The following is a 16,212-nucleotide window of genomic DNA, read 5'->3' on the forward strand; positions in this document are numbered from 1 at the left end:
CCCGCCCCTCTTCCGAGGCCCTGCCTCCCGTTCACTCCATCCCCCCTCCCTCTGTCGCTCGCTCTCCCCACCCTCACTCACTGGCTCATTTTCACCAGGCTGGCTGAGGTGAGGGCTCTGGCTGGGGGTGTGGGCTCTGGGCTGGTGCCAGGGATGAGGGCTGTGGTGTGCAGGAGGGGGCACCAGGCTTGGGGAGTGGAGCCGAGGGGTTTGGAGTATGGGAGGGGGCTCCGGGCTGAGGCAGAGGGTTGGGGTGTGGGAGGTGGTGTGGGCTATGGGCTGGGGGTGCAAGTTCTGGGGTCGGGCCAGAAATGAGGGGTTCAGTGTGTGGGAGGGGGCTGGGGCAGGAAATTGGGGTGCAAGGGAGGTGAGGGCTCTGGCTAGGTGTGCGGGCTCTGGGGTGGGACTGGGGATGAGCGGGTTGGGGTACAGGAGGGTGCTCTGGGCTGGCACTGAGGGGTTCGGAGGGCGGGAAGGGGATCAGGGATGGGGCAGGGGTGCAGGCTTCAGGTGGCGCTTATCTGAAGCAGCTCCTGGAAGCAGTGGCATGTTCCCCTTCTGGCTCCTATGGCTCTGGTTCATTGGTTCCCGGCCCATGGGAGGAGCAGGGGCAGTGCTTGGGGCAGCGGCAGCATGTGGAGACCCCTGGCTGCCCCTACGCTTAGGAGCCGGAGGGGGGGACGTGCCGGCTGCTTCCCGGGAGCCACACGGTGTGGAGGCTAGCAGGGAGCCTGCCTTAGCCCTGCTGCACGGTGCTGCCAATCGGACAGTCAATGGCACGGTCAGTGGTGCTAACCAGAGCTGCCAGGATCCCTTTTCAACCAGGTGTTGCGGTCGCCCAATCTGTTAACTGCTGACAACACTTAGATCCTATGGTAAGAGGAGATGCTAGTGTAGGTTGGGTTAGATAGCCCTCCTCCAATATTAGAACTCCAACTGGAGTAGTGGTAGCCATCTTGGACAAATAAAGGAACCTTCTCTGTCCCAGGTTTTGTGGTCATGCTCAGTTAGGATGTTATTGGCAGCCTCCTGGTAAATGTGGGAGCATTTGGAAGTATTCTTGTGGGTTTTTTTATACTGGTTTTGCATCATATTTTTCATGACTGTTTTGTATCATGTAGTCTGGTATCTGCTTCACACAGCATCAAGAGCAAGGAAATGGGTCCCAAATTTTGCTCTCAGACCCTTTGAAGTTGGTGGGAGCTTTGCCACTGACTTCAGCAGTCACAGGATAAAGACATAAACACCCAGTAAGCATAAATGCCTCAAATTCACATTTTCCTTCAGTATGCTGCACCATCGAAGTTTGGGCTCTCCTATCCTTTGTCCAAGATTGTATGATACCTTCTTCTGTCACTAATTTTTCCCCACCAAAAAACCTGGCTAGCAAGCAGGACAATAATGCAAAACTACTTTTGGTAAATTGAATTGCCCCATTAGGATGGGGCGTGGATACAGGGGACAAGGGGATGAGTTAACTTTTCTGTACCTCTTTTAAGTTTTCTGTACAGTCAGCGCTAAAGGCAGATTTTAATAGTCAGCCATAGCTTAAAAGTCTAAATACTGTTTATGTGCAGTGGAGCAGAAATAGACTGTTAGAGGCGACCTTTGGTAGTTTGTGCCTGCTACAGGAAAAGGGTCATCTCTGTGCTTTTGACAAGATCCTTTGCTGAAGGAGAGGCAGAATTTGAAGTTTATAAGGATTTGTTCTTTCCTCTAAAAAATGTACTGATCAGTTACAGCTGTAGGGCTATCAGGAGAGTGTTAATTTGAGCCCCTGCAAGTCCCTTCCTCTCCAGTTTATTGCTATAAAACTGTATCTGTGAGCTCTTTCTCTTTTGAGGTACACACCTGTTAAAATAGACCTTATGCTGGCTGGAGGGGGTGGTCCTGATGACAAGTTAGGAGATTAGGAAAGTCTCGGAAAGGTCACAATTGTAATGACTTGTGCTGGTGGCAGATTGCCAGCGCGACAGCATATTCTCGCATACTGTTCACATTGTCTCCAGCTCCTTGCTAGCCACAAAAGATTGTCTTTTGAAGCAGGATTTTGGAGGGGAGAAAATGGCTTGACAGTGTAAATATGGGCAGAAAAAAGACCCTGCCTTATTCTCTGTCCCAGTGGCATCTGGTGGATATTTAAATGGCTAGAAATGAGTGATTGAGGCTTAGATTGAGGTATTTATTGTGTATTTAGAGTTTGGCCAAGTTGGTTTGAATTAATATTCTCCTTTAAAAATGGGCTTAGGAAGAGGTAATTGGGTGCAGTGTTATGTTAAACAATCAGTTTATAGGCCTCATCGACCGTAGGGTGTTGCACACATCCTAGCTTCTGTAGGCCGAGCTCATTGCACGCTCCAGGGGTTCCTTTCATCCTTCTGTTGCCCCATGAGTTCCCTGTGTGCCACCCTCTCTAACTCCACCCAACCCCACACTGGGGCTCTGTGTTCCCAATTCCCGCCCCCCACAAGGCTGTGTGTCCCACATTTCCCCCTCTGCCGCATACATGGGCCTCCTCCCATTCTCCCCCTCCCCACCCCACATTACTCTCTCTTATCACTACTCCCCAAATGTAAAAGTCAAATACATCTAGGAACTCAGAATACAGACCCTACTTACAGAATGGGAGCAACTGTCCTGGGAATCGGTGATTCTGAAAAAGTCTTGCAGGGTCCTGGTGGATAACGCATAGATTCCACGGCCAGAAGGGACCATTGTGATTATCTAGACTGGCCTCCTGGATAGCACAGGCCATTGAACTTCCCCAAATAACCAGCTGAACATGAGCTTCCAGTGTGACGCTGTGTCCCAAAAGGTGAATGCGATCCTGGGATGCATAAATGGGAATACTGAGTATGAATAGGGAGGTGCTATTTCCTCTGTATTTGGCGCTTGTGTTCGCCGCTGGAATTGTGTGTCCAGTTCTGGTGTCCACAGTTCAAGAAGGATATTGATAAATTGGAGAGGGTTCAGAGCAGAACCACGAAAATGATGAAAGGATTGGAAAACCTGCCTTATAATAAAAAGAACAAGGCTTACTTGTGGCACCTTAGAGACTAACAAATTGATTTGAGCATAAGCTTTCATGGGCTAAAACCCACTTCATCAGATGTATGCAGTGGAAAATACAGTAGGAAGAGGTGTATATATATCTATATCCTTGCAACAAAGCCCGTTGCCAACTCTGTCCACATATCTATTCAAGGGACACCATCACAGGACCTAATCACATCAGCCACACCATAAAAGGCTTGTTCACCTGCACATCTACCAATGTGATATATGCCATCATGTGCCAGCAATGCCACTCTGCCATGTACATTGGTCAAACCGGACAGTCTCTACGCAAAAGAATAAATGGACACAAATCAGACATCAAGAATTATAACATTCAAAAACCAGTTGGAGAACACTTCAGTCTCTTTTGTCCCTCAATTACAGACCGAAAAGTCACAATTATTCAACAAAAAAACCTTCCAAAACAGACTCCAATGAGAAACTGCAGAACTGGAATTTATTTGCAAACTGGACACCATTAAATTAGGCTTGAATAAAGACTGGGAGTTGATGAGCCATTACACAAAGTAAAAACTATTTCCCCATGCTAATTTCCCCCTATTGTTATTCACACCTTCTTGTCAACTGTTTGAAATGGCCATCCTGATTATCACTACAAAAGTTTTTTTTTTCTCCTGCTGATAATAGCCCACCTTAATCGATTAGTCTAGTTAGAGTTGGTATGGCAACCCTGAATTTTTCATATTGTGTTTGTGTGTGTGTGTGTGTGTGTGTATATCTATATATCTATATATATATCTTCCTACTGTATTTTCCACTGCATACATCTGATGAAGTGGGTTATAGCCCATGAAAGCTTACGCTCAAATAAATTTGTTAGTCTCTAAGGTGCCACAAGTACTCCTCGTTCTTTTTGCTGATACAGACTAACACAGCTACCACTCTGAAACCTGCCTTATAATGTTAGTCTTAAGGAGCTTTATCTATTTAGCTTAACAAAGAGAAGGTTAAGCAATGACATGATCACAGTCTATAAATATCTACCTGAGGAACAGAAATTTTTCTTCTACACTTGTCCTTTTATACGTGGTATACTCTCCCTGTGAAGGTACTTATACACGGTAATCAAGTCACCTTAGAGACCAGACAATGGTAGTTGAAGTGAGATGAATTCAGACTAGAAGTAAGGTATCGATTTTTATCAGTGCAGGTAATTAACTATTTGGACAACTTACCAGTGGTCATAGTGGTTTCTTCATCGCTGGCCATTTTTAAATCAAGAGGTTATTCTTCATGATTACAGTGGTCCCTTCTTCTTTGATGGTCCCTGTGTGTATTCTAGCGTTGGTGCTCATGCACTCACTTTATGTGACTGAGACTGGAAGATTCTTGCTAGCAGGCGCATCTTCTAGCAAGAATCTTCTGGTCTTAGATGTGTAGAGCACATACGCACCCATAATGGAATACAAATTGGGAGCACACATCTGCAACTCCACTTACTGTAAGGTGGAGGGTATTACTATAAGATGTAACCTTCCTTTCTGGCCTTAAAATCTAACAGCCCCACTGCTCTTGGGGTCCCTGTTTTGACCCTCCTGGTCTTTGCTTCTTCACTTCACCATCAGCACTCGCTCCCAAGTCCTTTCTGAGTCCCTGCTGCTTCCTCCCTTGTAAGCCAACCTTGCAAGGCTTTCTTATTTCTGTTAGAGCTCAGGCTGCTGACAAGCTCCCCAAGCAGCAAGTTAAGGTGCTGCTTCTGGACAGGGAGCAACAGATTCTTCTGCCTGCAGTATCAGATTTTCTTCTGAATTGGGCTTTTCCAGTGTTCCTATTTGCAGCAGAATCCACTGGGGTTGTGTCTATTGATGTCGAGAATTTTCCCTGAAATTTTGGAATTCATGGAATGCGGTTTTCCGTAGTTATCACATGAGACAGAGGGATGGTGTTGAGTTGAGTATAGGGCCTCAACTACACTATATTGCACTGTTTTAGTCTTGTTTCCTTAAGCTATTACTAGACTACAACTTTTGGATGTAGTTTTTGCTTTATGATTCAAGCTGTAATGTGCGCAGGATCTCAAAGTGATGGTGTTACGTAAGTAAACACTTTTTCTTAATTATCTAGCTCATGGTCCAGGAGAGCAGAACTGACATGTACCTGTTTGTTCTTGTTTGGGTGAAATATATAGACACACCTACTCCCCATAAGCCACCAAGGTAGTGTCTGCTTTGACTATTTTCCTGCTCCAGACTGTGTTGAGGCATTTGCACATAGGGAAGCCCAAGGAGTGCCATGACCCCATTGTTTGCACACACAAGGGGAGCTGATATGTCTGCAAAGCACCTGAAATCATAGGAGTGTAAATGCTTTATGCTTTTGTAATGTGATCAGACTAGGATGGCAGCCTGTGCCTTTTTTAGAGAATTTCAAATATGGAGGAAAATAAGAAAAAATCCCTAAGTGACAAAAATGTTTACTCATCTTAAAGGCCTTCTGGTATCCAGGGCCTTGTTCAAACTACTACTTAAAGGAGTTATGTTAACATGTGCTAACAGATTTTAAAATTCTCGTGTAGACAATGCACATGCTGCATTTAACAAGTGGTAAAGTGGTCAAGTTAAAGCCAAGGGGGAGCCTTAAATTTAACTCAGCCAGTTTAACGCATGACCTCATATAGACCTAAAATGAGGTAGCACATGTTAACTAACACATGTTCTCACTCCTTTAAATCCTAGTGTAGACCAGGCAATGGAAAGTTAAGGACTTGACCTACAGGGTGTCTGCCACACAGCATTTTGTAGGATCACTGATAAAAACATGCCAATGTCTCAGTGTTCTCTCACCAGCAGGAGCCAAGAAAGGGTAGAATATTAGCCATTTTGTCTGGTCAATTTCATTGATAACTTGGAGTATTCTTATATTATTTCTTTCCAATAGCTTGGGGCAAACAGTGGTCTCCACATCATAATCTTTGATGAAATTGATGCCATCTGCAAGCAGAGAGGGAGCATGGCGGGCAGCACTGGGGTCCATGATACTGTCGTTAACCAGCTGCTGTCTAAAATCGATGGAGTGGAGCAGCTAAATAACATCCTGGTCATTGGTATGAAAACTTCAAGTGTGATGCCGCGGTTTCTAAAAATGCAGGTCAGGCAGGATACCTTGGTTTGGAAATGTGTGTTATCCACCTCCCCCCCCACTGTGCTAGCTCTAATAGAAGCTGCAAAATCCCATCGCACTAAGAATGTGATGACAAATAACTACAGTTGGGCTGATGCAAGGCATTCTGGAAACAAAAACTGGACTTATTCAAATGAGCTATGCCCAGAATTGCAGCTTTTTGTCCAAGGAAAACTGTAGTGTAATGTAAGAGACTCCAATTGCTGGTCTTAGTAACAAAGGGGAAGAAATTTTGTTTCTCTATTTTAAGATAAAATGCACAAGAAGAAAGAACTTATATTGACAAGAATGTCAAAGTAAAGAGCAATGAAATAAAGATTGGCTTAAGAACCCAGTGCTTAAAAGGAGAGACTTAGTGATTCAGACACCATAAAATGATAAACAATTGAGGTGGGACTCTTTTGGCAGAATGGGAACGAAATATTTGGCTTCAACATTTGAAATTGGAGGATTTCAGCGGCGGTCTTATGTGTGAATTTAGTCCTGACAAAGCTCTCCATCCTCAGGGCAGGTACAGGCCAGACGGGGGGCACTGGGAGCTTCCCTGCCTTTCTCCACCAGTGTGCCTCAACCCTCATAAGCTTGGAGAGACCAAGAATGAGAGGAGCATTAAGTCTGTAGTGCAGGAGTCGGCAGCCTTTCAGAAGTGGTGTGCTGAGTCTTCATTTATTCCCTCTAATTTGAGGTTTCGCGTGCCAGTAATACATTTAATGTTTTTAGAAGTTCTCTTTCTATAAGTCTTTAATATATAACTAAACTATTGTTGTATGTAAAGTAAATAAGGTTTAAAAATGTTTAAGAAGCTTAATTTAAAACTAAATTAAAATGCAGAGCCCCCGGGACCGGTGGCCAGGACCCGGGCAGTGTGAGTGCCACTGAAAATCCGCTCGCGTGCCACCTTTGGCACACGCGCCATAGGTTGCCTACCCTCCTGTAGTGCCTGTTCATACCATAGCACGTCTGCCAACTCAACCGTGAGCACTAGTGTTGTGTTACTTTTGAATGTCCCTCTAATTGGTTCTCTACTAATTCTTTAGTTATGTCAGCTTGCTTTAGGTTTCCTTGCTCTTAAAGGCCTCCATTTGGGCTAATCCAAGACACCAGAGAGCCTTGTGGGTTCCCGTGTTCAGTCTTGTGGGGGAGCTTGGGTAACCCAGTCAGTGCGGTGCTCTGTCCCCCTCCAGTGGTACCTGGCAGACAGAGATTGGTGAGTCTGCTACAGCCTTGGCTAACTGAGCTGGGTCTTGTAATTCAGGAATTGGAGCTCTTGTGTTTAGATCCAGAGATGCTAGGTTCAATCCTGGCTGCTGATAACCCACAGACCTCCAAAAGTGCTGTGATTTTTTTAATAGTCCTCTTATTTTCTCTCTCAAAATCTTCTCCTTGACTTTACAAGGCTGTATTTAACATTCAGATGATAGTTAGAAACTTAGTCTCAGCTAATGGTTCTTTTGACTTCACCTTTGTAATTAGGAATGACCAACAGACCAGACCTGATTGATGAGGCCCTTTTGCGACCTGGGAGATTGGAGGTGAAAATGGAGATTGGTAAGCGGGCCAGTTGGTGCTCAGTAGGCAATAGTCTATCGCTACAGTGCGTAAGTGCCAAGTTTTGTGCAGCTCCATGTGTGACATTTTATGTAAATGATGTAATTAGCTTGTATATTTACATACAATCATAAATATTGCTTTTCAAAAGTATAGTTTTAGTGCCAGTGAAAGGCATTGGGTTGACAACAGATTCCCTTGGGAGCAGGTATAGGTAGGCAGGACCTTATTCCTTAGAGCTCTCAGAACAAAAGGAATCCTAACAAATGGCAGAGAACAGCCAGAGAGGAGGTGGAGAGGCCACCTGTCTTCCTGTTTAGCAGGTGCGACTGTCGCCCCTTGTGGCAGCCAGGATGAATTGTAGCTAAGGCTTTGTTTTAGTCATGGGTGTTTTTAGAAAAAGTCGTGGACAGATCACAGGCAGTAAACAAAAATTCACGGCCTGTGACCTGTGCATGACTTGTACTATATACCCCTGGCTAAAACTTGGTCCACAGGTGCTGGGGCGGGCGGTGGTGGCACACAGCCTGGGACCTAAGTTCCCTCTAAGCTGTGCGGCTTCACAGCAGCCTATTAAGCGCCGTGCAGGCGCTCAAGGCTGCAGCGGGGAGCGATGCTTCTCACATGGCCCAGAGCTGCTGCAGGCAGGGGAGAGGCGCCCCTTCCCCAGCCCCAACTCAGCCTTGCCTGGACCTGCCGTGGCTGGGGGAGAGGCGCCTCAGCTGAGCCCTGGTCCGGAGCTGCTGTGGCAGGGAGAGGAGCCTCTCACCCCCTAGCCCAGGTGCTGCTGCAGGGAGAGAGAGCTGGGAGGGAGTCCTCTCTTCCCGCCGTAGCCCCAGGGCAGCCTGCACCCCAAGCCTGTCATCCGCGGCCCCACCCCAAAGCCCACACCCCAAGCCGGAGCCCACACCTCCCTGCACCCCAACCCATAGTCCCTCATCTCTGGCACCACCCCAGAGCCTGCACCCCAACCCTCTGCCCCAGCCGTGAGCCCCATCCTACACTCCAAACGCCTTGGCCCCACCCCCACCATATGAATTTTGTTATGTGCACCAATGGGAAGGTGATGTGTCACACGTCACCTCTATATTGGTGCATATAACAAAATTCATTCTGCACATGGGTAAAAAAAATTAGAGGGGATGCTGCATGGAACCCCCGCTGGTGCTGGGTGGCAGTGCGCAGCCTGGGACCCCTACTGGATTTGAGGGGGGGTTGGTTAGAGGGGCTGGCAGGCTCCCTACCCGGCTCCGTGAGCTCCCTGGAAGTAGCTGGCATGTCCCTGCAGCTCCTAGGGGGAGGGAAGACCAGGAGGGCTCCACATGCTGCCCCTGCCACGAGCTCAGGCTCTGCAGCTTCTGTTGGCTGGGAAGTGCAGCCAATGGGAGCTGCGGGGCCGGGGCCTGCAAACAGGGGCAGCACACAGAGTCCCCTGGCCTCTCCACCTAGGAGCTTCAGGGACGTGCTGGCTGCTTCTGGGGAGCCCTCCCCGCAAGGTAAGCGCCGCCCCACACCCCAACCCCCTGATACAGCCTGAGCCCCCTCCCGCACCCAAACTGCTGATGCTGTCCTTGGGGCTGTCCGAGTGTTTGGGCAGCCCCTGAGCCAGCTGCACTGGCCTCTGCAAAAGACAGACATGCAGCCTTAATTATAGCCCAAACTCCCCGGCTTGCCCATAGCTCCGCTGAATGCATGAGGCCAGCCTGCCTGCATGTGTGACACGTGGCAACTGGGATTCAGGAATTGAATACAGGAGTTCCTTCTCTGCCAGTGACTTGCTGCATGATCAAATCACTTAAACCTTGTGTATCATTTTCTCCATCTGTAAATGGGGGATAATTCTGACTAAAGGCTTGTTAGACTTAGTTTGCAGCAAGCTGGGATGTGAATCTATCCTGCACTAGCTTGCCACACACTAAGTGTCTGTGTGGACCTTGCTGCTGCACAAGAAGAATTCTGTAATGCGATTTGATCTACCACGCTTTGAAATGGCAGTAAATTCAAGTGCACTAGGGAGCTCTTAGTGCACAGCCGCAGGGTGCACATGGGCATCTAATGTGGGTACATTCACACCCTTGCTTGCTGCCAACTCAGTGGTCATGTCCACAAGCCCTAGTCACAGGGGGGCTGAGGTGTCATTAATGTTTTTTGAGGTTCTCTGATAAAAGTCACTGTAAAGTATCCTACTTCATACATGAATGGAGGCTGCTCATGGAGATAAGCAATCACCTGCATGCTGTAGCTGTAAGGAGAGGCTGCCAGTAACACTGTTGTCCTGAAGTTGCTGCATTGAGACAGCAGAGGACAAGGACTGACACTTTCTGTTTACAATTCTCAGGTTTACCAGATGAGAAGGGCCGACTTCAGATTCTTCATATCCACACAGCAAGGATGCGGGAACACCAGCTGCTGTCTGAAGATGTGGATATTAAAGAACTGTCTGTGGAGACCAAAAACTTCAGTGGTGCTGAATTAGAGGGTCTGGTGCGAGCGGCACAGTCTACTGCTATGAACAGACACATAAAGGTCAGTCATAAATTCCCCCACCCAGAAAATAGACAAAAGGAATGGCTGTGAAATTGTTACACTTGTATGATTTTTTTTGTTCCGGTATATAATGGAGCCTCTACATACCTCAGGAGTTGGGGATCTCACATGGATTCCAAGCTATGAACGTCATTGTTTTTCATATGGACAAAATATGTCTATTTCTCCATCTCCAGCACGTGTGCCCTGAATGAACATGCAAGAGAACTGGCGTAGTGATGAATCAGGTGCATCAACAGATTCATAAAAAGGTTGAAAGGAAAGCGGTTAACTAATTACAATGGTCTGGAGGCAGGGTGTTGTGTGTGTTTGAGTAATCCTTGGGACTAATGGAAATTCTTCCAGTGTGTATCAGAGTGGATCCCTTAGGAGATGCCTGTGTGCCTCATGGGCATGAGATCAGTCTTTTGAATAGCAGTGTTCTTTCCAGTCACGCACATGCCCAGTATCTTCTTGTTCCCCATGTGAGGGCAATAAGGGGCGGCGGGGTTGTGACCCCCTGTTGGTTCTGTCTTACCGCCCCAAGGAACAAGGTGAACCTAGTGAGCACCTGACCTGTTACTTTCTTCAGACCTTTAAAAAATGTGTGTTTCACTATTTTGGTGAAAAACTTCATCTTCTCCACTGCTTTATATTGGATGTTAAAACACACCCATCCACACCCCACAAACATTTCTTGGCAGCCTCCCTCTCATCCCAACACCAGTGCACAGCATGGTGAGGTGGTATTTTCCAAATCCCACACCTTAGGGCAGACTTGAAGCCATCAGGGATCAAACCTTGACCCCTGTGACTGCCTGATCCCCCTCCCAGACAGACGTCATTTTGATATCTGTTCTACTTGGCATAGAGCCACATCCTGTATATGTGCTCTGCTTGCCAGGGCCGTGCATGCTGGTCTCTCTTTATTAGGACTTTCAAGTCCAGGGCTGTAAGCTACATCTGCTGGAGCAGTCCATGCAGATCACTTCTGACCCAGAATAAACACAAATGTGCAGACCAGAGCCTAAGAAATAATGAGTCAGTGCTTCCTCAACCAGACACAATGCTCCGGGATCTTGAGGGAATGCAGCGTTGAAGAAGATGCTGATGTCTTTGACACAGACTACTTCGGCACTGGCTACCTCAGCACAGCTCCAAGCACCACATAGGACACCCCCCTGCCCCCAAAGGAGGACTCTAAACATCACTCTGCTGAGGCAAAGCCTCCAAATTCTCTGAAGACCCCATGTCTGAAGAGAGAAGCTTATTTGCTGTCTGGTGTGCAGGAAAGAAGGCAGGTTAGTGATTCGGTACTGACTACAGCAGTGGTACCGGTGGCCATGCCCTTCAAGGGTCTGAGTTACACCCCAGCAGATGAACCAGAGATATCCTGTGCACTGAAGCAGCAGCAAATGCACAGGATCCCCAGAAGACTTGAGATTGCACATAAATATCCTGAAACTGGGTCACCAGTCTGGCCTCTATGGTGTTCCTGCTTGTCCTCTAAAATTTAGCAGTGCAGATCCTGACTCATAATGCTTCTGTGGTGCACTGCACAAGCAAACAAGGAAGCAGTTGTTCAGAAGCCCCTCTGTCTGGAAGCCATCAAACTCCGGATTTCGTGCTACTCTCACAGGATAACCCCAATAGCTCTTCACCTCCCAGGAGTCAACAAGAACGTGGCAGACTTTCTGAGCAGATAATCCGTGGCCAGTCCTGAGCGGTCACTGTGGAGATCCCTCATAGAGCCAGTATTTTATTATTGGGGGGTTCCCATGATCGATCTGTTTGCAGCCAAGGACACACCAAGTGTCAGAACTTTTGTTGTTCTTCAAGTGATTGCTTGTGTTGATTGCAATTAGGTGTGTGTGCACCATGTGTATGGCAACCAGAAGATTTTTCCCCTAGCAGTATCCGTCAGGTTGGCCTGGACGCCCCCTGGGGTCGTGCGTGCATGGTGCTCAATATAGGGCCCTGCCGACCTGCCACTCCCTCAGTTCCTTCTTACCACCGGTGACGGTTAGCCAGAACATCTGTATCACTTGCTTCAGAAGCATCTCCACTCTAGCAGTGGCTTTCGTACTTTGTATATAGTTTATTATTATAGTTTAGTAGTAGTAGTTAGTTTAGATAGGTTTTTTCCTGTAAGTTTAATTTCTACAAGTTCCCCCAACCCCCAAACGCTCTTTCCGGCACCCGGGCATGCCTCGGTTCCCGGGTTTTAAATCCTGGGAGACTGTGGCAAGTTGATGCCCAGGAGTGACCCACACACTTCTTGTCTGAAGTGTTTGGGAGAGAGACACCAAAAGGAGTGCTGCAGAATTTGCAGAGGGTTTCATCCCGGGACTCTGAAGGACCGAGACCAGCGTCTTAAGGTCCTCTTGATGGAGGCTGCGCTCCATCTGCACTCGGACTCTGGGTCGGCAGAGTTGACCCTGAGCACTTAGTCATCGGTGCAGAGTGCACCGGTGGCGCACAAGCCAGCGCCAAGGAAGGACTCAGCCAGAGGCTGTCAGTACCGTCATGGCTCCACCCATCAGGCCTTGGCGCAGGCCATGGGGCAGCACCGTTCTCAATCGCCGGTGCCCCAAAAGAAGAGGAGGCTGGAGAGGGGCCGTTCTCCTCCAGCAGAACCGAAGGAGCCGGCATCCATGAGACCCGCGTTGGGCCATGCCAGCTCAGCCCTGCCACCAACTAGGATCGTATTGACTCCTGCCCCCGCAGGGACCAGTTAATTCCAGACCCTCAGGGCTCCCTGGTCCATTGGAGCTGTGAGTTGCAGCTTCCATCCACGATGGAGGCGTTTGAGGCGGCCAGGAACTTGATGGAGCTCATGGTGCCATCCTCCCCTCCAAGGTGGGACAGATCACCAGGGCCTTCAGCCCCAGTACGACCCTTGGTGTCTTCTAGGAGCAAGCTGGCGATGATGGGGCGGTGTTCACCATCGCCCAGGCATCGCGCTCCGGCACCTTCCACCCATGCGGGGGAGCCACACCGGTCCCCCAGCTCCTGTTGCAGGTTGCTGGCACCGCTCTTCTGTGGTCTTCCTATTTGGAGTCCTCGGAGTCGGAGGTGGAGTCATACCACTCCAGCAGGGGCAGAAGGTCTGAGTCCCGGCATGACAGACAGCCCTACCTGGCACTGTGGCCAGGTCAGTAGCCATTCTGGATGCCCTGGGGGTTCCACCAGAGCCAAAGGTCGCACTCAAGGTCCGCGTCAATGATCTCGATGCTTTTTGTGCCTCCGCCACTCCGAAGCCAATCGCGCCAGCCTTGGATCTGACACTGTCGGCACTGGGGGCACCGGCAGTAGCTACACAGCTGCCACAGCGTCGATGACTGTGGCACCACTGGTAGTGACCGTGCCAGTCCTAATGTCGGTGACTGTGCTGGGGCACTGGGGGTCAAGAGACCCACCTCAGTGCTGAGGGCAGGGAACAGTGCCCATTGCCAGCCAGGGCTTCGCTCTCACGTGATGAGGTTGTGGTGGACACGTCAGTGGCCCCGGCCCTGGAGGAAAGCAAGATGCTGCAGCAGCTGCTTATGAGGGTGGCACAGAACCTGGGGATCCAGGCAGAGGAGGTGGTGGAAGACGCTGACCACATGGTCGACATCCTTGCTCCCTTGGGCCCCTCCCACATTGCCCTGCCGCTAATTAAAACAATTAGCCCTGGTCTACACTGTGTGTGTGGGGGGGAAGTGTCAACCTAAGATATGCAACTTCAGCTACGCGAATAGCGTAGCTGAAGTCGGCTTATCTTAGGTCGACTTACCTAGCCGTGAGGACGACGGCGAGTCGACTGCTGCTGCTCCCCTGTCGACTCCGCTTTCGCCTATTGTGAGCTGGAATTCCGGAGTCAATGGGGAGCATGTTCGGGGATCGATTTATCACGTCTAGATGAGACACGATAAATCGATCCCCGATAGATCGATCACTACCCACCGGATGAAAGACCTGCCCTTAGTGAGGCCAATAAGACGTGGTGGCAGACCCCTGCCTTTTTGCCTCCAACTGCAAAGAGGAACAAGCATAGGTACTTTGTTCCCTCGAAGGGCTATGGGCACCTGTACACCCACCCTCTGCCAGACTCCCTGGTAGGAGACGCAGCCAATCAGCGGGAGCGCCTGTGTTCCCTGTAAGGTGCGCGCTTGGGCAACCGCGCAGGAGAGATTTAAGTGATCTCCAGCTGATAGCAGAGTGCGGACAGCTGGCAGAATGTGTTCAGGTGCCCCTCCCCCAGGGTGGATAAAAATCAATTATTTTTTTTTAAAAAATCAAAAAAATTGGATTATTTTATTTAAATCGGACTTTTTTGATAAAATGCTTTTTGAGGAAAAAACCTATCTAAAGATAGTTTTAATTAAGATACATTATAGCTCAAAGATAGCTCATGATGGAATAGGGATTATAAATTCTAATTCTATAGTATGAGATAATATATTTAAGAGAAGTTTTGTAAATGAGTTCCAATAGTTCATGGATTAGGGACCCAATCTTATGGAGTTCCAGGGGCTTCTGTATAGATTATTTAGGTTAATCTTTCTATCTACCCAATGGGCTCAGTCTAGAAGATACCATCAGAGATGCTTAGTTTTGCAGTTCTTAAACTGTGGATGTGTGTCTCCAGAGGTAACATGCTTGTTAACAGCAAAAAATGTTTTAACTATATAGAGGTGAGAAATAACAGATCTCAACTCAATTGTCCCTCTGCAAATTTGTGTACACAGAGTCAATCCCTTACCTCTCTCGAAAAGTTCAAAAAATAGAAGATTGTTGGGGGCGGAATAGATCTGGACAAGGAGAAGAAGTCTGGAGATAAATGTGAGAAGCGAGGGACATGTGCTTGTTTTGTTAAAATATATGTTTGCTGTTGAAGAAAAAAATCCAGAATACTTAACATTGTTTTAGTTAAATAAAACAATTTAAATGTTTGTCTGGTGATGTTCTCCTCCTAATACAGCATGGCAAGAAAATCCTCCAAATATTAATGATTAACCTATTAAACTGGAGATAGTTTACCTCACAATGACTTCATAAATATCTGCTTCAGTTACCTTTGGTAAATGGAATAACCAAACAATCATTCATTTTCTGATATAGCTGTAAAACTAATCTGAAAAGTTTTCAAAATAAATCACTTTAAAATGTATGATGTGTTCCTTCTAAAAATGAAACCTACATCTATCTCTGAGTTGTGAAGAATATGTATTAAGGTTATAACAACCAACAAGAATGCACTTTTATGTAGAAATCCATGATTAAATTGAGTCTTCCTGACTAGTGATATTTAAATCATGATTTAAATCAAATTCACCCTGCCCTCCCCCGACGTTGCTCCGTCCTGCAGCTGCTCCTGGGACCCTCCTTCTGGCTGTGCAGAGTGGGGGTGGGGTGGGGTGTGGGTGGGAGCTGATGTCAGGGTGTCCCCCTCCATCATCGCTTCCTTGGATCCAGGGGACTTTAAGGACACTTACTTTCACATTTCAATCACGCCGTCCCACAGAAGGTACCTCAGGTTCATGGTGAGCCACAATCAATACCCGGTCACAGTCCTCCTGTTCGGCCTGTCATTGGCTCCTTGACTGTTTATCAAGTGCATGGCAGTCGTTGCTGCATTCCTCCAGGTGTTTCCGTACTCAACAACTGGCTGATCAAGGCAGTGGCAGTGGAGGTGCAAGTTGACTTCATGAGAACAACATTCGACCAACTGGGCCTTCTCCTCAATGTGCAAAAATCAACTCTGTCCCCCATTCAGCGGATAGAGTTTATAGGGGTGGTATTGGACTCCACGCAGGCCAGGGCGTACCTTCCGGATTCGTGGTTCCGGCAAGAAATTGCCTAAAGCTTCTGGGACACATGGCCGTTTGTACCTATGTGGTACAGCACGTCAGGCTCGGACTCCGGCAGCTCCAAGCATAGCTGGCCTCAGTATATCAG

The 16,212-nt window shown here is 48.0% G+C and overlaps 1 protein-coding gene across 4 annotated transcripts in view; it reads left to right on the forward strand.

The window, feature by feature from the left end:
• Nucleotides 1–16,212, forward strand: part of NSF (N-ethylmaleimide sensitive factor, vesicle fusing ATPase) — a 184,657-nt gene that overhangs the window by 96,960 nt on the left and 71,485 nt on the right. For all 4 annotated transcript variants that reach the window (XM_077806325.1, XM_077806326.1, XM_077806327.1 and 1 more), the window contains 3 exons: nt 5,956–6,121; nt 7,672–7,746; nt 10,085–10,272. In XM_077806325.1, the coding sequence (XP_077662451.1) occupies nt 5,956–6,121; nt 7,672–7,746; nt 10,085–10,272 (429 nt within the window). The remainder of the gene's footprint in view (nt 1–5,955; nt 6,122–7,671; nt 7,747–10,084; nt 10,273–16,212) is intronic.

This window comes from Eretmochelys imbricata, chromosome 27, assembly GCF_965152235.1.
Source record: "Eretmochelys imbricata isolate rEreImb1 chromosome 27, rEreImb1.hap1, whole genome shotgun sequence".
Classification (NCBI taxonomy): domain Eukaryota; kingdom Metazoa; phylum Chordata; order Testudines; family Cheloniidae; genus Eretmochelys; species Eretmochelys imbricata.